The 14107-nt window shown below is 37.9% G+C and overlaps 1 protein-coding gene across 4 annotated transcripts in view; it reads left to right on the top strand.

Moving 5' to 3' along the window:
* The window catches only part of ADCY7 (adenylate cyclase 7), a 61781-nt gene that overhangs the window by 25552 nt on the left and 22122 nt on the right, over window positions 1–14107 (top strand). For 3 of the 4 annotated variants that reach the window (XM_027646777.1, XM_027646775.1, XM_027646776.1), the window contains 7 exons: window positions 3226–3764; window positions 4990–5190; window positions 7238–7402; window positions 8215–8364; window positions 10562–10710; window positions 11028–11139; window positions 13815–13942. In XM_027646777.1, coding sequence (XP_027502578.1) covers window positions 3594–3764; window positions 4990–5190; window positions 7238–7402; window positions 8215–8364; window positions 10562–10710; window positions 11028–11139; window positions 13815–13942 — 1076 coding nt within the window. In that variant the 5' untranslated portion in view covers window positions 3226–3593. Of the gene's footprint in view, window positions 1–3073; window positions 3116–3225; window positions 3765–4989; window positions 5191–7237; window positions 7403–8214; window positions 8365–10561; window positions 10711–11027; window positions 11140–13814; window positions 13943–14107 lie in introns of those variants that run through there. The other variant, XM_027646778.1, reaches the window with a different exon arrangement.

Here is a 14107-nt window from a genome sequence, read left to right as displayed (position 1 = left end):
CAGTCTGACTTTTGGATCAAGTCTTTCTGTTGCTCCACCTTGCACTGCCCGGGGGGGAGATTGCTCTTTGTGCCAGAGCTCCAGAGAGAAGTCCCTGGGATGAGCAGCTCTCTGCTCTGCTCCCTCGATGCCTTCAGTGTTCTCCCCTTTCTCCCTCCTCCATCTGCCCTTGCGTTGCTCCTGCTCCATGCAGACTCTTGCTGGGGAGGAAGGTGCTGAAATTACCACGTGCATCAACACCCTCGGGCTGATGTGTGACCTGCAGTGCTTTAAAAAAAGAAAACTTAAAAAAAAAAAAAAAGGCCCAGTGCAGTGTGCCTTCATGCTGGGGGGAAAACTGATGGGTCTCTGCTACTTACTTGAGCACTAGATAAAAAGTGGGAGACCAAGAGCTAATTGGGATGGATGTGCCTAGGAGAGCAGCTCCCAGCTTTGGATCCAAGCAGGCAAATGTCACTTTTGTCTCCTGAGCTCTGCACAGGCTCTGGCAGAGACAGCAGCAGAAGGTCTCCCCGGGGTGTTCTGCAGGGGATAGATGCAGCATCGGGCACCCCAGGACACAGAATCTTTTTCTCTCTCTCTCCTGTCTGTGTTCTACATTTTCAAACAGTTCCTGGAAAAAAATTCAAAGGGAGAAGGGCACAAAAAGTAGGGACTTTTTAAAAGGGGGGTGGTAGTGGCAGTGGGACATGGAATGCAAATTGAAACTAGATCAGAGTTGAATTATTAATCTCAAAGTAGCATTTATGCAGTGTATTATATTCTTGATAAATCAATAAAGTACTGTTGGGGAGTTTCTTTATCTAGTAAAGTTTTGAGAAGAAAATGCTATGACCCAGAGGTCATTCATGATTGCTTTTAATGCATATATATGAAATCAGTGCAGAAAAAAAAAATCAATAAGAAAGCAATCTCTTTTTTATTAAAATGGATTAAACCATTGAAAAGATATTTCTCTTCAATTTGATGTCCTGTAAAGCTCTTCAATAACATTCATAGATAGTTCTAAGCTGACACAGGACACATTTCTCATCCTTTAAGCATCAGATGATGCTCAGGTAATAGTGAACCACAGTCCCAAAGTATAATTCTGTAAAATAGACATTGTCCTTGGTATTGTTTTTTAATTGACATGGTCAGAAGAATAAATTACAGAAAGCAAGCTGTGAAGTAATTTTTCTTGGATTTCAGTATTAAGTAACCCAAGACAGGATTACTTGTATTGCTGCATAACAATTAATTGTTATTTTTTGAAAATGGATTCTGCTAATTGGAAAAATCAAGCTTCCTCTCAAAAAACCTCTATATCATAAAGATTACCCTCAAAATCATATTTCTGCAAGTATATTAAGAACGCTTACATTGTTTTTTATTCTGAAATACACTTTTGGAGGGAACTGTGACAGCAAACCTGTCATCTCTTTTACACAGTGGTTCACATCAGGCTGCGTGTTCCTGCACCTCCACTCCCATGGTAAAGGAATTCTTCAGGCTGTTCAGTGAGCTGTCTGTCTCTCTGGTGCATCACAATCCAAACCTTCCTACTGTTTGTAGCATGTTTTCTTTGTTATTGAAGTACAAATGCAGATTAAAATGCTTGCTCCTGTACACACCTTCTGGCAGTTCTATCTTCAGAAAAAAGCCTGGCTTATACTCAAGTGAAGTAGTTCAGCAATTAACTTGGACTTGGAAAATGCATTAAAAAATATGCAGATGTTTCAATTTCTTCTTCATATCTTCTTTAAGTGGCAGTGATTTCTAAGATTTACACTTCTTTGCAAGAGCATTATTATTTACATGCAGATAGTATAAGTACCAGAATGATTATTTCAAGTGAGAAATGGGAGGCCCTTAATTATGAAGAAAAGCTCAGTAATAACCAGTACTGGTGAGATATTAGGTGTACCATTAAGTATACATGGAAAAGATGTATTAAGAGGTGTCTTCAATTTTATTTCTGTTTTTAATACATATGTCAGTTTATTCGGTAAAAGTGATGCAATACAGTCTCTTTTGTTTTTGTGATAAATCAAAGTCTGTGATATAGTCTGGGCAAGAAGTTGTAGTTACTAATTTTGTAAAAGTTCACTTTTTTTTGTCCAGTCTCACCATTGATATATCTAGTTTTGCCTGCTTGGTCATTAATAATTGGGTAGTATAGTAGTGTTTGGCTCTATTTACAGAGGTGAAATCACTCAGTATGGTTTCTGAAACTTTTTTCTGGTTGTAGTGTGAACGCAGTAGAAACGTGTGTGTGAAGTTAAACATTTTGCCTTTTGAAAGTAGCTGGCTAAGATTTGCCTTTTCTAAAAAAAAAAAAAAGTGAGTTTATTGGGTTCTTTCTCCCTGGAGCACTGGCGTTGGGCACCATGGTGATGGCAGTCAAGTGGCAAAGAAGTTGTGGTCCAGTTATCAAGTTTTAATAAGACTTCTGAAATCCTGTTTTTCATGCTTCCCTCCATCTTATCCCCCTGCCTTTTTTTTTTGTGACTCTTGGCACTGGGTGAACTATATTCATGAATCTATTTGAAGAACATTGATCATTAGTAATTAACAATACAGTTCACTCCTTAATGTTCATTGCTAACAGAACACACATGTTGCCTTGGAAACATGATCCCTTTTAGTGGAATGAAATACATGGAACTAGATGTTAAGTATCCTTTAAAAAAAAGTTTAATGAATTTTGACTTGGACAACTGTATTCTTTTCTCATTTTCTATGCCTTAATTGAAGTGTGAAAGGAATAAAAAAAGGATTTCTTAATTTTTAAGATGCATGTTTTGGAAAAGAACACAAAGTGTATCATGATTATATGTATATATATATACACACACACACAGGTGCACACAAATTCAAAAGAGGTGTGAGCATTCAGTTACACAACATGCTCATGGAAACTGCTGTTTGCTCAAAGGAAAAAAAAAACCCCACCATGTAGTATGAAAATGTACATATGAAAATGTTTGAGTTGCCAGAGAAAGGAGGGGTTGGGGCGGGCAGAGCAGCTGCTGGTGAGTGCTGTGGGTGCTGGGCACCACTGCCCACGCACGGGGCTCCTGGGCTGCCCCCTCACTGGGGCAAACAGCTTTTACTCACTGGTTAGAGCATGCAGGTAGAAAATTTAAGGCATGAACTATTTTTATTTCCCTCCCCCTTGACCCCCCGCCTTGGGGAACATTGTATACGCTTAACTGAACACATTAATGTACTGTCTCTCTGCAGTGTTCATCCCAGGAAGTGAGATTCAACCTTCTTGGAAAGGAGTTGGAGACTCGCAAAATAATAATTAAAAAACCCTCATGCCAAAAATTCCTATCTGCACAAATACAAGCTGATCTGGAGATTCATGCGTAGAGCTGATGATGAATTGCCTGTGGTTTTGGGGAGGCTAATTCTGGCTTTTGATTGCATTGGAAAGCTGAACTTGATGCTCATGAGAAGCAAAACCAGAGAACGTGGGTTACTCAGTGTGCCTGAAGATCACAGAGGCAGCAGTGAGAAGACAAAACTTCTGTTTGAAGCTGTAGCTTCAGCTGTGTCTTATTGTGTGCACTGGGAACTGAGAGAAATAGCAACCAACCTAGGAGAAAATGCCAGCTAAAGGTAAATACTTCTTCAATGAAAATGATGACTGCAGGATATCAGACCCACTCTATGAGAAGTACCGCTACACAAGCCAGCAGCATCCCCTCCTGCTACTGCTGCTCTTCATTGCAATCATCTTCTGGACTACTCTAATTATCATCTTCTTTGTCACTGATGTGAGTATACATTTTTTTTTTTTCTGTGTTCAGTGTTTTCAAAGATGATGAGGAGTCACTATCAGACATTTTTGGCTCATAGCCCCGTGGTATCACAGTTGTAGTGCTAAAAGAAATCAAGTAATTGTGAATGTAATACTCTGTATGTTTTTGGAGGGATGGGAAGAAAGGAGACAGTGCTGTCAGGCACACTCACAGTTACTATAAGGGCTGTTTGTTTTCTTTCTACATGTTTTGAACAAATAATAAACTATGTTAAATGCTAGTTATGATAATAAGTAGTAAAAGAACCAAGGAAGGAACAAGAGCATGAGATAAAATGTCCTGCATTTCTCGTATTTTTTTAGAGTCGTATAAGGCACGTAAAATATCACAGTGGTTTGTTGTTAGGAATTCCTGAGGTGATATGGTTTTTTTTAAAGATTTGTAGATACATAGTAAGAATCTCCCAATACAGTGTCTGATCTGTTGAATCAATAGGCAGTTAGCAAGGAGCAGGGTCCCTATAGGCATGAGAGATGAGGCTCAAAGAATTTTTTGTTATGTAGTGTAATATGATTTTCTGAAAAGAAATTCAGTGTTCTTCAAGCCAGCCTAGTTGATAGCTGGTAAAAAAAGGAGTTTAAATAAAGATAATGTTGCAAAAAGTTGGTAAGGTAGCTTTTATAACCTTTCATTGCCTTCTAACACTGCTTTCCAAACACTGTGCTTCATGATAAAGTGTATTTAAGTCTCTCTTTAGCAGCAAATCTGATCTTGCCATTTGCATTTGTAACCCTTTTAGCTTTTATTTCATAGGAAAGAAGTAGCAACACTATTTGTAACAAGTCATCTCCTGTAAGTCTTGGAAAGTTTTTTTAGCTAAAGCATTTTTTGAGCAAGCTTTTTAGCAAAGCTTGAACTCCCTAAATACATTTCTTTGGGTGCATCTGCATTATGGATATAGTATAGTTATAACTTAGCTTAAAAGACAAACCCCAATCCACTAATTTGAAAAATAATAATGGTGGAACTTAGGTAGAATGAGTATCTAGAACAGTATTATTATATCATCTCTATGTGAGTGAATATCAGAAAGTGTTAATGCTGCCACAACTGGTCTGCTTAGGAACTCAATTCAGCGTGTTAAAGGTATCCAAGCTGTTTCCAGGACAGTCTAGATGCATCCTTCATTTTTCCAAAGGGGACATTTGGACGACTGTAACACTTTGTTTTGCTTTTGCAGGTGGCAGGTTCCCATCCTGCCTTCATCATCACCGTGTGTGCTGCCCTGGGCATATTTGCAGTCACGTACCTGCTGTTGTGCATCGAGTCCCTGTTCCGAAGGTGGCTCACGTTCTTTGGAGTGATGATTTGGATGTGCTTCTTGACTGTAGGATATGTATCTCTTTTTGAAAAAGAAAATGATTACCAGCTGTGGGAACAGGTATGTGTGTCTTGTTCATTCAGGTGCTCACACAGAACTGGTGGTATGTAGGAATGTGTTTGTGTGCTTTATTTTTTTCAGAATGTTATAACATTATAGCAATTTTTTTGTGTGTATGAAATTTGGGTTCACTTTTCTAAATTGGTTTTACTGATCTATTACAGTAAATCTTAGTTTGTGTTCCTTGTTACAGTGACAATATAGTTCAGCTGAGAAAATTAGATAACTGCATAAATCTATGTGAGAATTCAGTCTCTAAGTTGCAAATTAATTGTATAATTACTTGGTATTTTTACTAAATCTGAATTACTATGAATTAATCTCCAAGAGAATTTTTCATAATAATACTTGCTTTGTTAATGTATATGGGTCAAAGAGGTGTTCAAGAAATGTATAAAGGACTCCAGAACTGGGTGTGCCCTAGGGAGCACGTTTTTAAGTCAGTGGGAGAGGTGAAGTGAACAATAAGAATTAATGACACATCCTGGCATAGCTGGGTGTGGCTAAAGTTCATTGCTTGCTATCTCTGATCAGAAGATGGGCGATTTCATGATGCCAAAAATATCATAATCTGTAGGAAACTCCTCCTAAGCTCTCATAATGCAAGCAGAAGAGTTTTTAATTAAATAAAAATGACTTTTTATCTTGTTTTACTGACTCTTTCCCTTCCCCTCTTTATTTCAATAAAGAAAGATATAAATTATCAGTTAAACAACCAAAATCTGATTTGCATTGTGGCCTGGATCCAGCATTGTGCATTTAGAGTTGCTGTTCAGTATTTTTTAACTTGAGGAAGTAACTATTACCTTACAAAAAAACCCAAATTTACTGTTGTTAAATAGATGTACAAATACGTAATGAAGCAAGATTTGGTTTTGCTGCTTTCAGTGCTGCAAGTCAACATGGTGTTGTCATGTGGTAATAATTCACTCATATTTATTTTAAATCTAAAATATAAGGACACTCTATTCTGGAATGTAGAAGTGAATAGACTCATTTCAGACTTTCACCTCGTTATGAATTTATCACTAATTAAAACTACTGCTTAAATGCAGATTTGGCCTTTGCTTCTGTATGCTTATAAAACTGCAGCACAGCATTCAGAATATTGTGTGATGGGGTTGTAAATATGGCAGAAAAATGTTTTTAATCCAACTAAAATAATAAAGATGAACATGGGACGATTACTTTTGCTGAATGAAAAGTTTTATTTTCCTGTTTGTTTGTTTGTTTCTTTATTGTTGTCCCAACCAAACTATCTATTCTGGCAAAACATTTAAGTGCAGAAGGGGCCTTGAGACTTCCTTGAAGGAAGCTCCTGTCTGGAATGGCACAAGTAGAGTTGCTGTGATGAGATGGAGCTGAGCCAGGAATGCTGCACTATTTTCCTCTCATTGGAGTTGTTTCCACATATATAAGCTAACATTTTAACAAATCTATAAATATGGATTTAAGTATTATAGGCCTTGCTACTGACCCCTTGAAGTTCAGTGGCCCGTTGTGCATTTTGTAAAATCCATGCAGCTAAGTATGTAGTCAGTGGCAATAAAGGTTATTCTTTTTTGTCGGCACCAGGAAGTATTGGTTGGACTTTTGGGTTTTATCAAGCACAGGGTAAACATACACATGTGATTGGGTGATGTTAAAATTAGAATAATAACTTGGAGAAGGTGAGAAATCTGATTCCATTCAGTATTGCTACCCTTGCAACACACTGTTCCTGACGTGTGAGTACAAAGTGCATCCAAAGTGCATCTGAGCTGTAATGGATAAATTCAGGATAAAGGGCAAGGACACCTGAAAAAATTATAGGTGATATGTCATGTTAAAGAATCTTGTCTGTGAATCTGTAGCTGCTAATTCCCTCAAAACTCATAAAAATTACCACAGTCCTTATGGTTTTAACTGTGCTTTTGAAACGTGAATATTTAATTGCCTGAAAGTGAGCAAGAATCCTGCAGCTTTGCTCCTTTTTCTGTAGTGATTTTTGGGAGACACCTAATAATGTGATTTTTTTCTTTTTCTTTCTCTTTTTCTTTTTCCAAAGGTGCCGTTCTTTCTGTTCATAATCTTCACAGTTTATACCATGCTACCCTTTGGGATGCGAGGTGCTGTCATAATTAGTGTTCTTTCTGCTCTCTCCCATATTATTGTTCTAAGCACTGTGGTAAGCATGACTTCTCAGGAAAAGAACGAATCCTTTCTATTTCAGGTAAGGAAATACCACTTGGTTAAGTAATTAAATACCCCAGTCATACTACCATTTGCTATTGACATAACTATTCTGTTTAGAAAAGTTCCAGAACTCCACATGGATCTTTCGAGTTCATGGATTTGGAGCTTGGGCCCCCAAAAACTCGGGCTTTTCATAAAATTGTGAATTTTTAAATCTATAACGTGTTTTGTTTTTCTGACCTAAGTGGAAAACGCTGGATTGTTCTATTAATTTTTAAACAAAGTTATTAAAAATATGATTAACTTTGTCACAATCATTCTTCCCAATCTGTGCTGTTTCAGGTGGGTCTATCTAACTTTATCAGGCACTGCCCACAGGGTGGATCAAAAGGGCCATTGCTGCCCTGGGGTGTCAGCAGGGCCTGGGAGTGCTGCTGAGTGTTTTTAGGGTTCCCAACACTTATTAATAGGGTGTGTTCAAAGGAGCACCCCAGCTCATTTGGTGCAGGTGTGTGCCAGACTCCACACAGAGTGCTGATGCATGAGTTTGTAGACTGGTTTCTCCATAAATCAAACACCGGTGCCTGGAAATAAATGTTAAATGATATAGCAGAATTTTCTGTTTCGTTATTCTACTGTGTATTTGTACAGGAATGCTGGTGACTCTGAAAGTTAGCTTATGTTTTCCAGCTACATCCTGGCTGATTGCAGCACTGTGATTTGTTATGTGGCAGGGTAGGAGGAAATGGAAGGCGGTCTGGGATTAATTGTTTTTATGGGACTAATACGTGTGTTAGTAAAGTATCAATGACTGCTATGCAGTAGGTAAATATTTTTCTTCTTGTGCAGCTGCTTGCCAATGCTGTCATTTTCCTTTGTGGTAACTTGATGGGTGCATTTCACAAACGCCAAATGCAGGTTGCTTCGTGGGATTTGTACAGATACACATTAAAGTGCATTCAGGTCCGAATGAAACTGAAGATTGAAAAGAGACAACAAGTGAGTGAGCTAATTCATGTTATGAATTGCTGGTTTTTGTTTCCAAAGTCGGTATAAATTTCATGAGGTTGGTGACTAATGCATGTTGAAAGGCTTGGTCCAGTCTTTGTGATACCCACCTAGTGTCAAAAATAAGAGTTGTGCCATTTGTAACAAAAGAAGGAAGTTAAAGGGAGGAAGTTGATCTCTGGGGCTTGTCTATATGAAAATCACAGTATTTTCTAACAGGACTATAATTGCCAGTCATTTTAGTTACTTTTTTCCTGTATAAAATGTTCCTGGGACTGGCTTAAGGTAACTTAGAAGAACATGTCCTTAATGCCCTGAAATTACATGTAAGGTGATTTCACCAGTTGGTTTTATGCTTCCCTTGGTCTGAATTCTGAAGTATTAGTTGTTCTTATATTTTCTTGTCTCACAAATTATTTTTCTTTTGCTAGAAGGAGAAAATTGGACCCAAAGGGAGAAAACAATCATGTAATAGATTACAGTAGTTGAGTATAAATAATTTATTTCCATAAACTCCACTGGTATTTAAGGAATAAGGAAGGAACATTAATTTCTTACTGAGGAAGGACTGTAGAGAGGTATCAAAGCTGAAACTAGGGCACCTTTCCTCTTTTATCCTGGTATAAGTAGGGTTAAGAACAGCAGTCTAGAAGTCTGATGTGTACTGTGTTCTCTGCCCACCAGTTATTAGATAAAAGGAAGGGGCTGTAAAGTGACTGACTCGATCAAACTGAAAAGAAGAAAATGCCACACTGCTAGTGCAATCTGTTCCTGATGCTAATCTTGTGAGATGAGATGACAAATTTGCATGAAATTCCTGGCAGAGTTTCCCCACACAGCCACCAGGGAACCATCCGATCACCTTACACAGGCAGTGTGCTCTCATTTCTTGGGCAGTGTGGTGACTTCCAGGGGGTTTAGGGCTTTGGTTTTGAGTTTATTTCTTTTTTAATGTCTCCTTGTTTGAAGTGTAAATGTGCTTAAGTTGTGTGAAAACTGCAGTTCAGGGTTCTTCATCACTTCCTTGAAAACTGTGTAATGTGTCAGTCTCCAGTGGTCTCGTTATATCCACTGGGAATCTGCTGTCAGTTTTAATTGTTCCCCAAGGTTCATTCTGGTACTAAAATGGTAGATGAGGGGAAGGAGGTGTTTCAGTTTCTGGGGCAGTCTCAAACCAAACTGCTGTCTATACCTTGTGTAGGCCACTACCTGATGCTCGAGAACTACTTCTTCCCACTGTGATCCCAAGCTATTTCTTTTTGGTGGCAGGCACTTTTGGTGGTTATAAGTAACCCAGGCAGCTTACTGCCATCTGCACACTGCTGCATAAGGTATTGAAAAAAGTGAGACAAAGATTTGGTCCAAAGGGGCAGCATTTTAGTTACACAATGCACTGACCTTGCCATTGATGTCATCTGAAAAAGTTCCTGCTCGTAGCTGCTCCACACAACATTTCCTCTGCTGTGGTGTCTCTGTCTCTGGGGTGGGAGAGCCCTTCCTGGGTTAAAGTATTCTCTTTTTGTCTTCCTCTTCTGCCCAGCAACTTACCAGGGTCTTCTTTGAAGAATAGGTTTTTGAGTCAAAGCCAGTGTAAAACAGTGCCTGGAATAGCCACACAATGGAAGTGTTTTTTGAGGAGTCTGTGTTCTGGCTCAGTTCAAAGGACTTCATTTCAGTGGCATTGCTTCCTGGCTCGTGCTGTAACAGCATGTCGTGGACACTTTTGTATCTGTCGCTGCTTTTGCAGCATTTGAGAATTTATGAGGGTTTTTAATACTGGATAGATTGTTAGTTACGGAATATAAACTTTTACAGCAGCTTAATCAGACAATGACAGCATAACACTGAGATTAGTGGTCAAAATAAAATGTAATTTATTCAGAAATTGTAGTACTTGATGCGGGTTTTTTTTTTTTGTTTCATGGTTACAGAGAGATACCACATCTAGGTAACAAAAAATAAAAAAAAAACTACGCAACATCCTTGCATAATTGTGATATCAATAATTTTGAGAACAGAAACTTAAAAGTGTCTTCTGGAAAACCTGACATGCCTTGCTCAAAAGCTATTTGAATAAAGGCATTTGTTTGTTTTTTTTTACTTACTTTTTAATGCCTTCTTGCAGTCACTAAAATCCTGCCACTTCAAATGTACTGTGTTAATAATTTTTTTTCCCCCCTACTTTTAGGAAAATTTGCTTTTATCCATCCTGCCAGCTCATATCTCTATGGAAATGAAGTTGGCAATCATTGAGCGACTAAAGGAAACTAATGATAATAGGCAAATGCATGACAATAATTTCCACAGTCTATATGTAAAAAGGCACCAAAATGTTAGGTAAGTGGGAACTCTAGAAGCAATTGTATTAATACAAGCTGCTGATTCCTAACAGTACATATGGTCCACTGAAATTAAAATTTGGAGGTAGATTTTCAGACTGAAGTGAGCTTCTCTCCCGTTATAGAAAGTAAATGTGTCTTGAGCTGGCGTGCTGTCTTCTAAATCAGTGGAGACACTTGAACCCTTTCTTCTGGAGTTGTTTTCCAAAGACACAGATACTTTCCATTAAATGCATTTTAATATTTATGCTGACTGTGGAATTGACGTATCTTCATATTTCACTTATCCTGTTTTTTCCTTTTGTTCCTGTCTAGCATTCTTTATGCGGATATTGTAGGATTTACTCGCCTGGCCAGTGACTGCTCTCCAAAGGACCTCGTAGTGATGTTGAACGAACTTTTTGGGAAGTTTGATGAGATTGCAAAGGTGGGTTTACAGTTTGTACTGTAGAATAAAAGCCACCATGGGAAAGAGAAGTCTTTCTTTCACAACAGGAAGCACTTGGGTATTAGTGCTTCTGAAATCCAGAAGGGAAGGCTGCTTTGACTTTAAAGCTAACTAGCAAAATCACATTAAAACAAAATTTAAAACAAAAATGGGAAATTTAGCAAGTTGTTACTGTAATTCCAATTCTTAAGTTTGAAGGTTTATCTGTATTGCTCTGGAAATTGTCTGATGGTGATAAATGATTGTAATAGGGGTGTAGGAGCAGCTTTGTTGTGCTCAGCTTGAGGGATTGTGTATTGACTCCACAAGTGGAGAACTCTGACACACATTTAAATTTGTCAATTCAGAGGCAGCAGACAAAGAGTTCTTTAGCTCAGTAGTGTTAATTACTAATGGATACTTGCAGAAAAGTGTAAGAATGGGAAGTAGCTTAAAATGATCCCTACTGAGACATATTATCAATAGTGATCCCTCAGGCTGGCAGTAGTTCTTAATGTTTCCAAATGCTCCTTGAGGTTAATTTCTTTGCAGCTGTAACCACAAACTCAGTTTATCATTTACATATTTGTATCATTTACATATATGCACGATGATTTTTATTATTCTTTAAAACTAACCCCAATCCAATATATATGTTCTGACATATCGATCGATTTTTGTCATTGTTATGATGCAGTTATGGCTTTAAGAAAATAAATGCTGCATTTTATTGCATCCTATGTGACTTCAAAAAACCAAATACCAACCCAGATTCTGGTTTTAGAAATTTAGCATTGGTAAAGCATTAGTCAAGACTGATGACTACCTATCAAATCTTCCCGTTGTTTAAAGAGTTTGGTTTGATTTCGTAATTGGTTATATCTGGATATACTGAATGAAAATTAGAAAATTACCGAACTTGGAGAACCTTGGGCTTGTGAAATTCTAAAAATACTTCAGAAAAAGTGAGAACTCTAAAATTATCAATATAGCAGAGGAGTGAAATTACTTTAATTTAACCTTTGTGGATGTCATTGAATAAATTCTTTAATCTACCTCTGACTAAAACCTCTCTTAAATCCTAGTTAACCTTTTTGACTAAATGATATTGCTAATATTTGCATTTATATGAATTCAGTTGCTGTTAAGTCTTCAACTACTAACAAAAAAAGAGAGTCATAACTACCTCTATTGCAATTGTACTGTTCCAAAGCAGCTGTTGAGGCAGAATAAGTCATGTCATCTTAGTTGTCAAATGCCAAATTACTTTTAATGCCAAAGTAGAAGTTGAAGTTAGACATTTGGTCACTTTTTTAACCGTTTCTCAGATAGAAAGATAGTAAAGATTCTAAATTTTTTGTGATATGTTTTAATTTCTCACTCCTGTCTGCAAATTGCCCTGTTTAAAAAATGTCTTTAGTGAGTCAAGGTCTTTTGGATTTAATGAGTCAAGGCCTTTTGCAACTCTGTGGTTGAGCTGTGAGAAGAGATTGCTGCTTTTTGTGCTATTTTTGTTCTACCAGGAAGTATTCTGTCATCTTTTCCATAATGTACGAACGTCGTGGGCTCCAATTTACCTAATAAAAATGGATGGCTAAGCTGGACACTGAGCTGGATACTGAAGTCCAACAGCTTTAATCTAGGGCTGGGTTTCCCTGCTGATTCATCTAAGGCTGTCACTTGTAGCAGTGCTCAGAACCTACTGGGATGGATTAAGATGGTGGAGAATGATGGATGTTCCCTTAAGGCTTTGACTGATGAGGGAGAACAGCTCAGTTTGGTAAATTGCTGCAGAGTTGGGCTGATTTTGGAGTTGATTTAGGAACTGCTGGAGTGTTCTCACAGCAGGTAGGGTTGGACAGCTGGAGGTATTGGCTGGCCCAAATTAAGCCATCTCTGCTTATCAGTCAGACATTAAACAACCTTGCAGAATTAGCCCTGGCTTGCTTGAAATCTTTCTTCAGGTACAACTCTTCAGTAAAGTGTTAACAAAAGACAGTATGAGAAGCTTTTTGCTCTTCCTCTTTCTTCTCTCCTGCCAGTCTCCAACAGAGCCATATCCTCTGCTGCACAGTTAGGAAAAAAATTTTTTTTGTGGCCATGTGATATCGTGGGGGTTTTTTATTAGCAATAGCAAACTGTAGGGTGCCAGCTTCCTCTTCAACCATTTTTGAAACAACAAAATAACCCCATTTTGCTTTCGTACAGCTACTGGGTTGAGCATCTTAATTCCTAAGTTTTCCCTCAATGCAGGTTTTATGATACTGCACACTTAATTATGAGGCTGCCGTGCAAAAATTGAGGAAAAGGTGAACCAGCTGCCTATAATTCAAGTGTTAATAACAATGAAGATTAAAAGATAGATAAGTAGATTTGATCCTTTAGATGGTAAATTCTGTGAGTTTTATTTTCATTTATAGTTTTTCAAATGCACACAATTCCAAGAAAAATGTGAGAAACAAGTAAGGTGATTTTATTTCAGAAATTCTTGCAGTGGTTGTTTCTGTTGCTCTCCAGTGAGCAGCGTCTGGGCACTCAGATGTGGGGAAAAGAAGGAAGCTCTGCTTCAACAAGGATTCAACAAAGCCTTACTTTCTCAAACCACTGGCTTTAGTGCTGTTAGCCTACTTGGGGTTCACTTTCTTCTGTTAAATATGTTTACTGTTATTTCACAGGAGAATGAATGCATGAGAATAAAAATCCTGGGAGACTGTTACTACTGTGTCTCAGGCCTACCTGTGTCCTTACCAGTTCATGCCAGGAACTGTGTCAAAATGGGACTCGACATTTGTGAAGCAATCAAGTAAGTATTACATATTTTTAATGCGTCAAGATTATGAATATATTGAATAAAGTAATTCTTAGCTTTCTTGTCAACATTCAAAGTGTGTTTATTAGCTATGATTGGGTAGCTAAGCATTAGGTCATAAGTTTGTCTCTTGTCTTTGCATTAAGTGTGTAAGCCTGA

This window comes from Corapipo altera, unplaced genomic scaffold (genome assembly GCF_003945725.1).
Source record: "Corapipo altera isolate COAL_440 unplaced genomic scaffold, ASM394572v1 62, whole genome shotgun sequence".
In the NCBI taxonomy this organism is placed as follows: domain Eukaryota; kingdom Metazoa; phylum Chordata; class Aves; order Passeriformes; family Pipridae; genus Corapipo; species Corapipo altera.
Note: the sequence above shows the minus strand (reverse complement) of the source record. Positions and strands in the feature narration are given on the sequence as shown.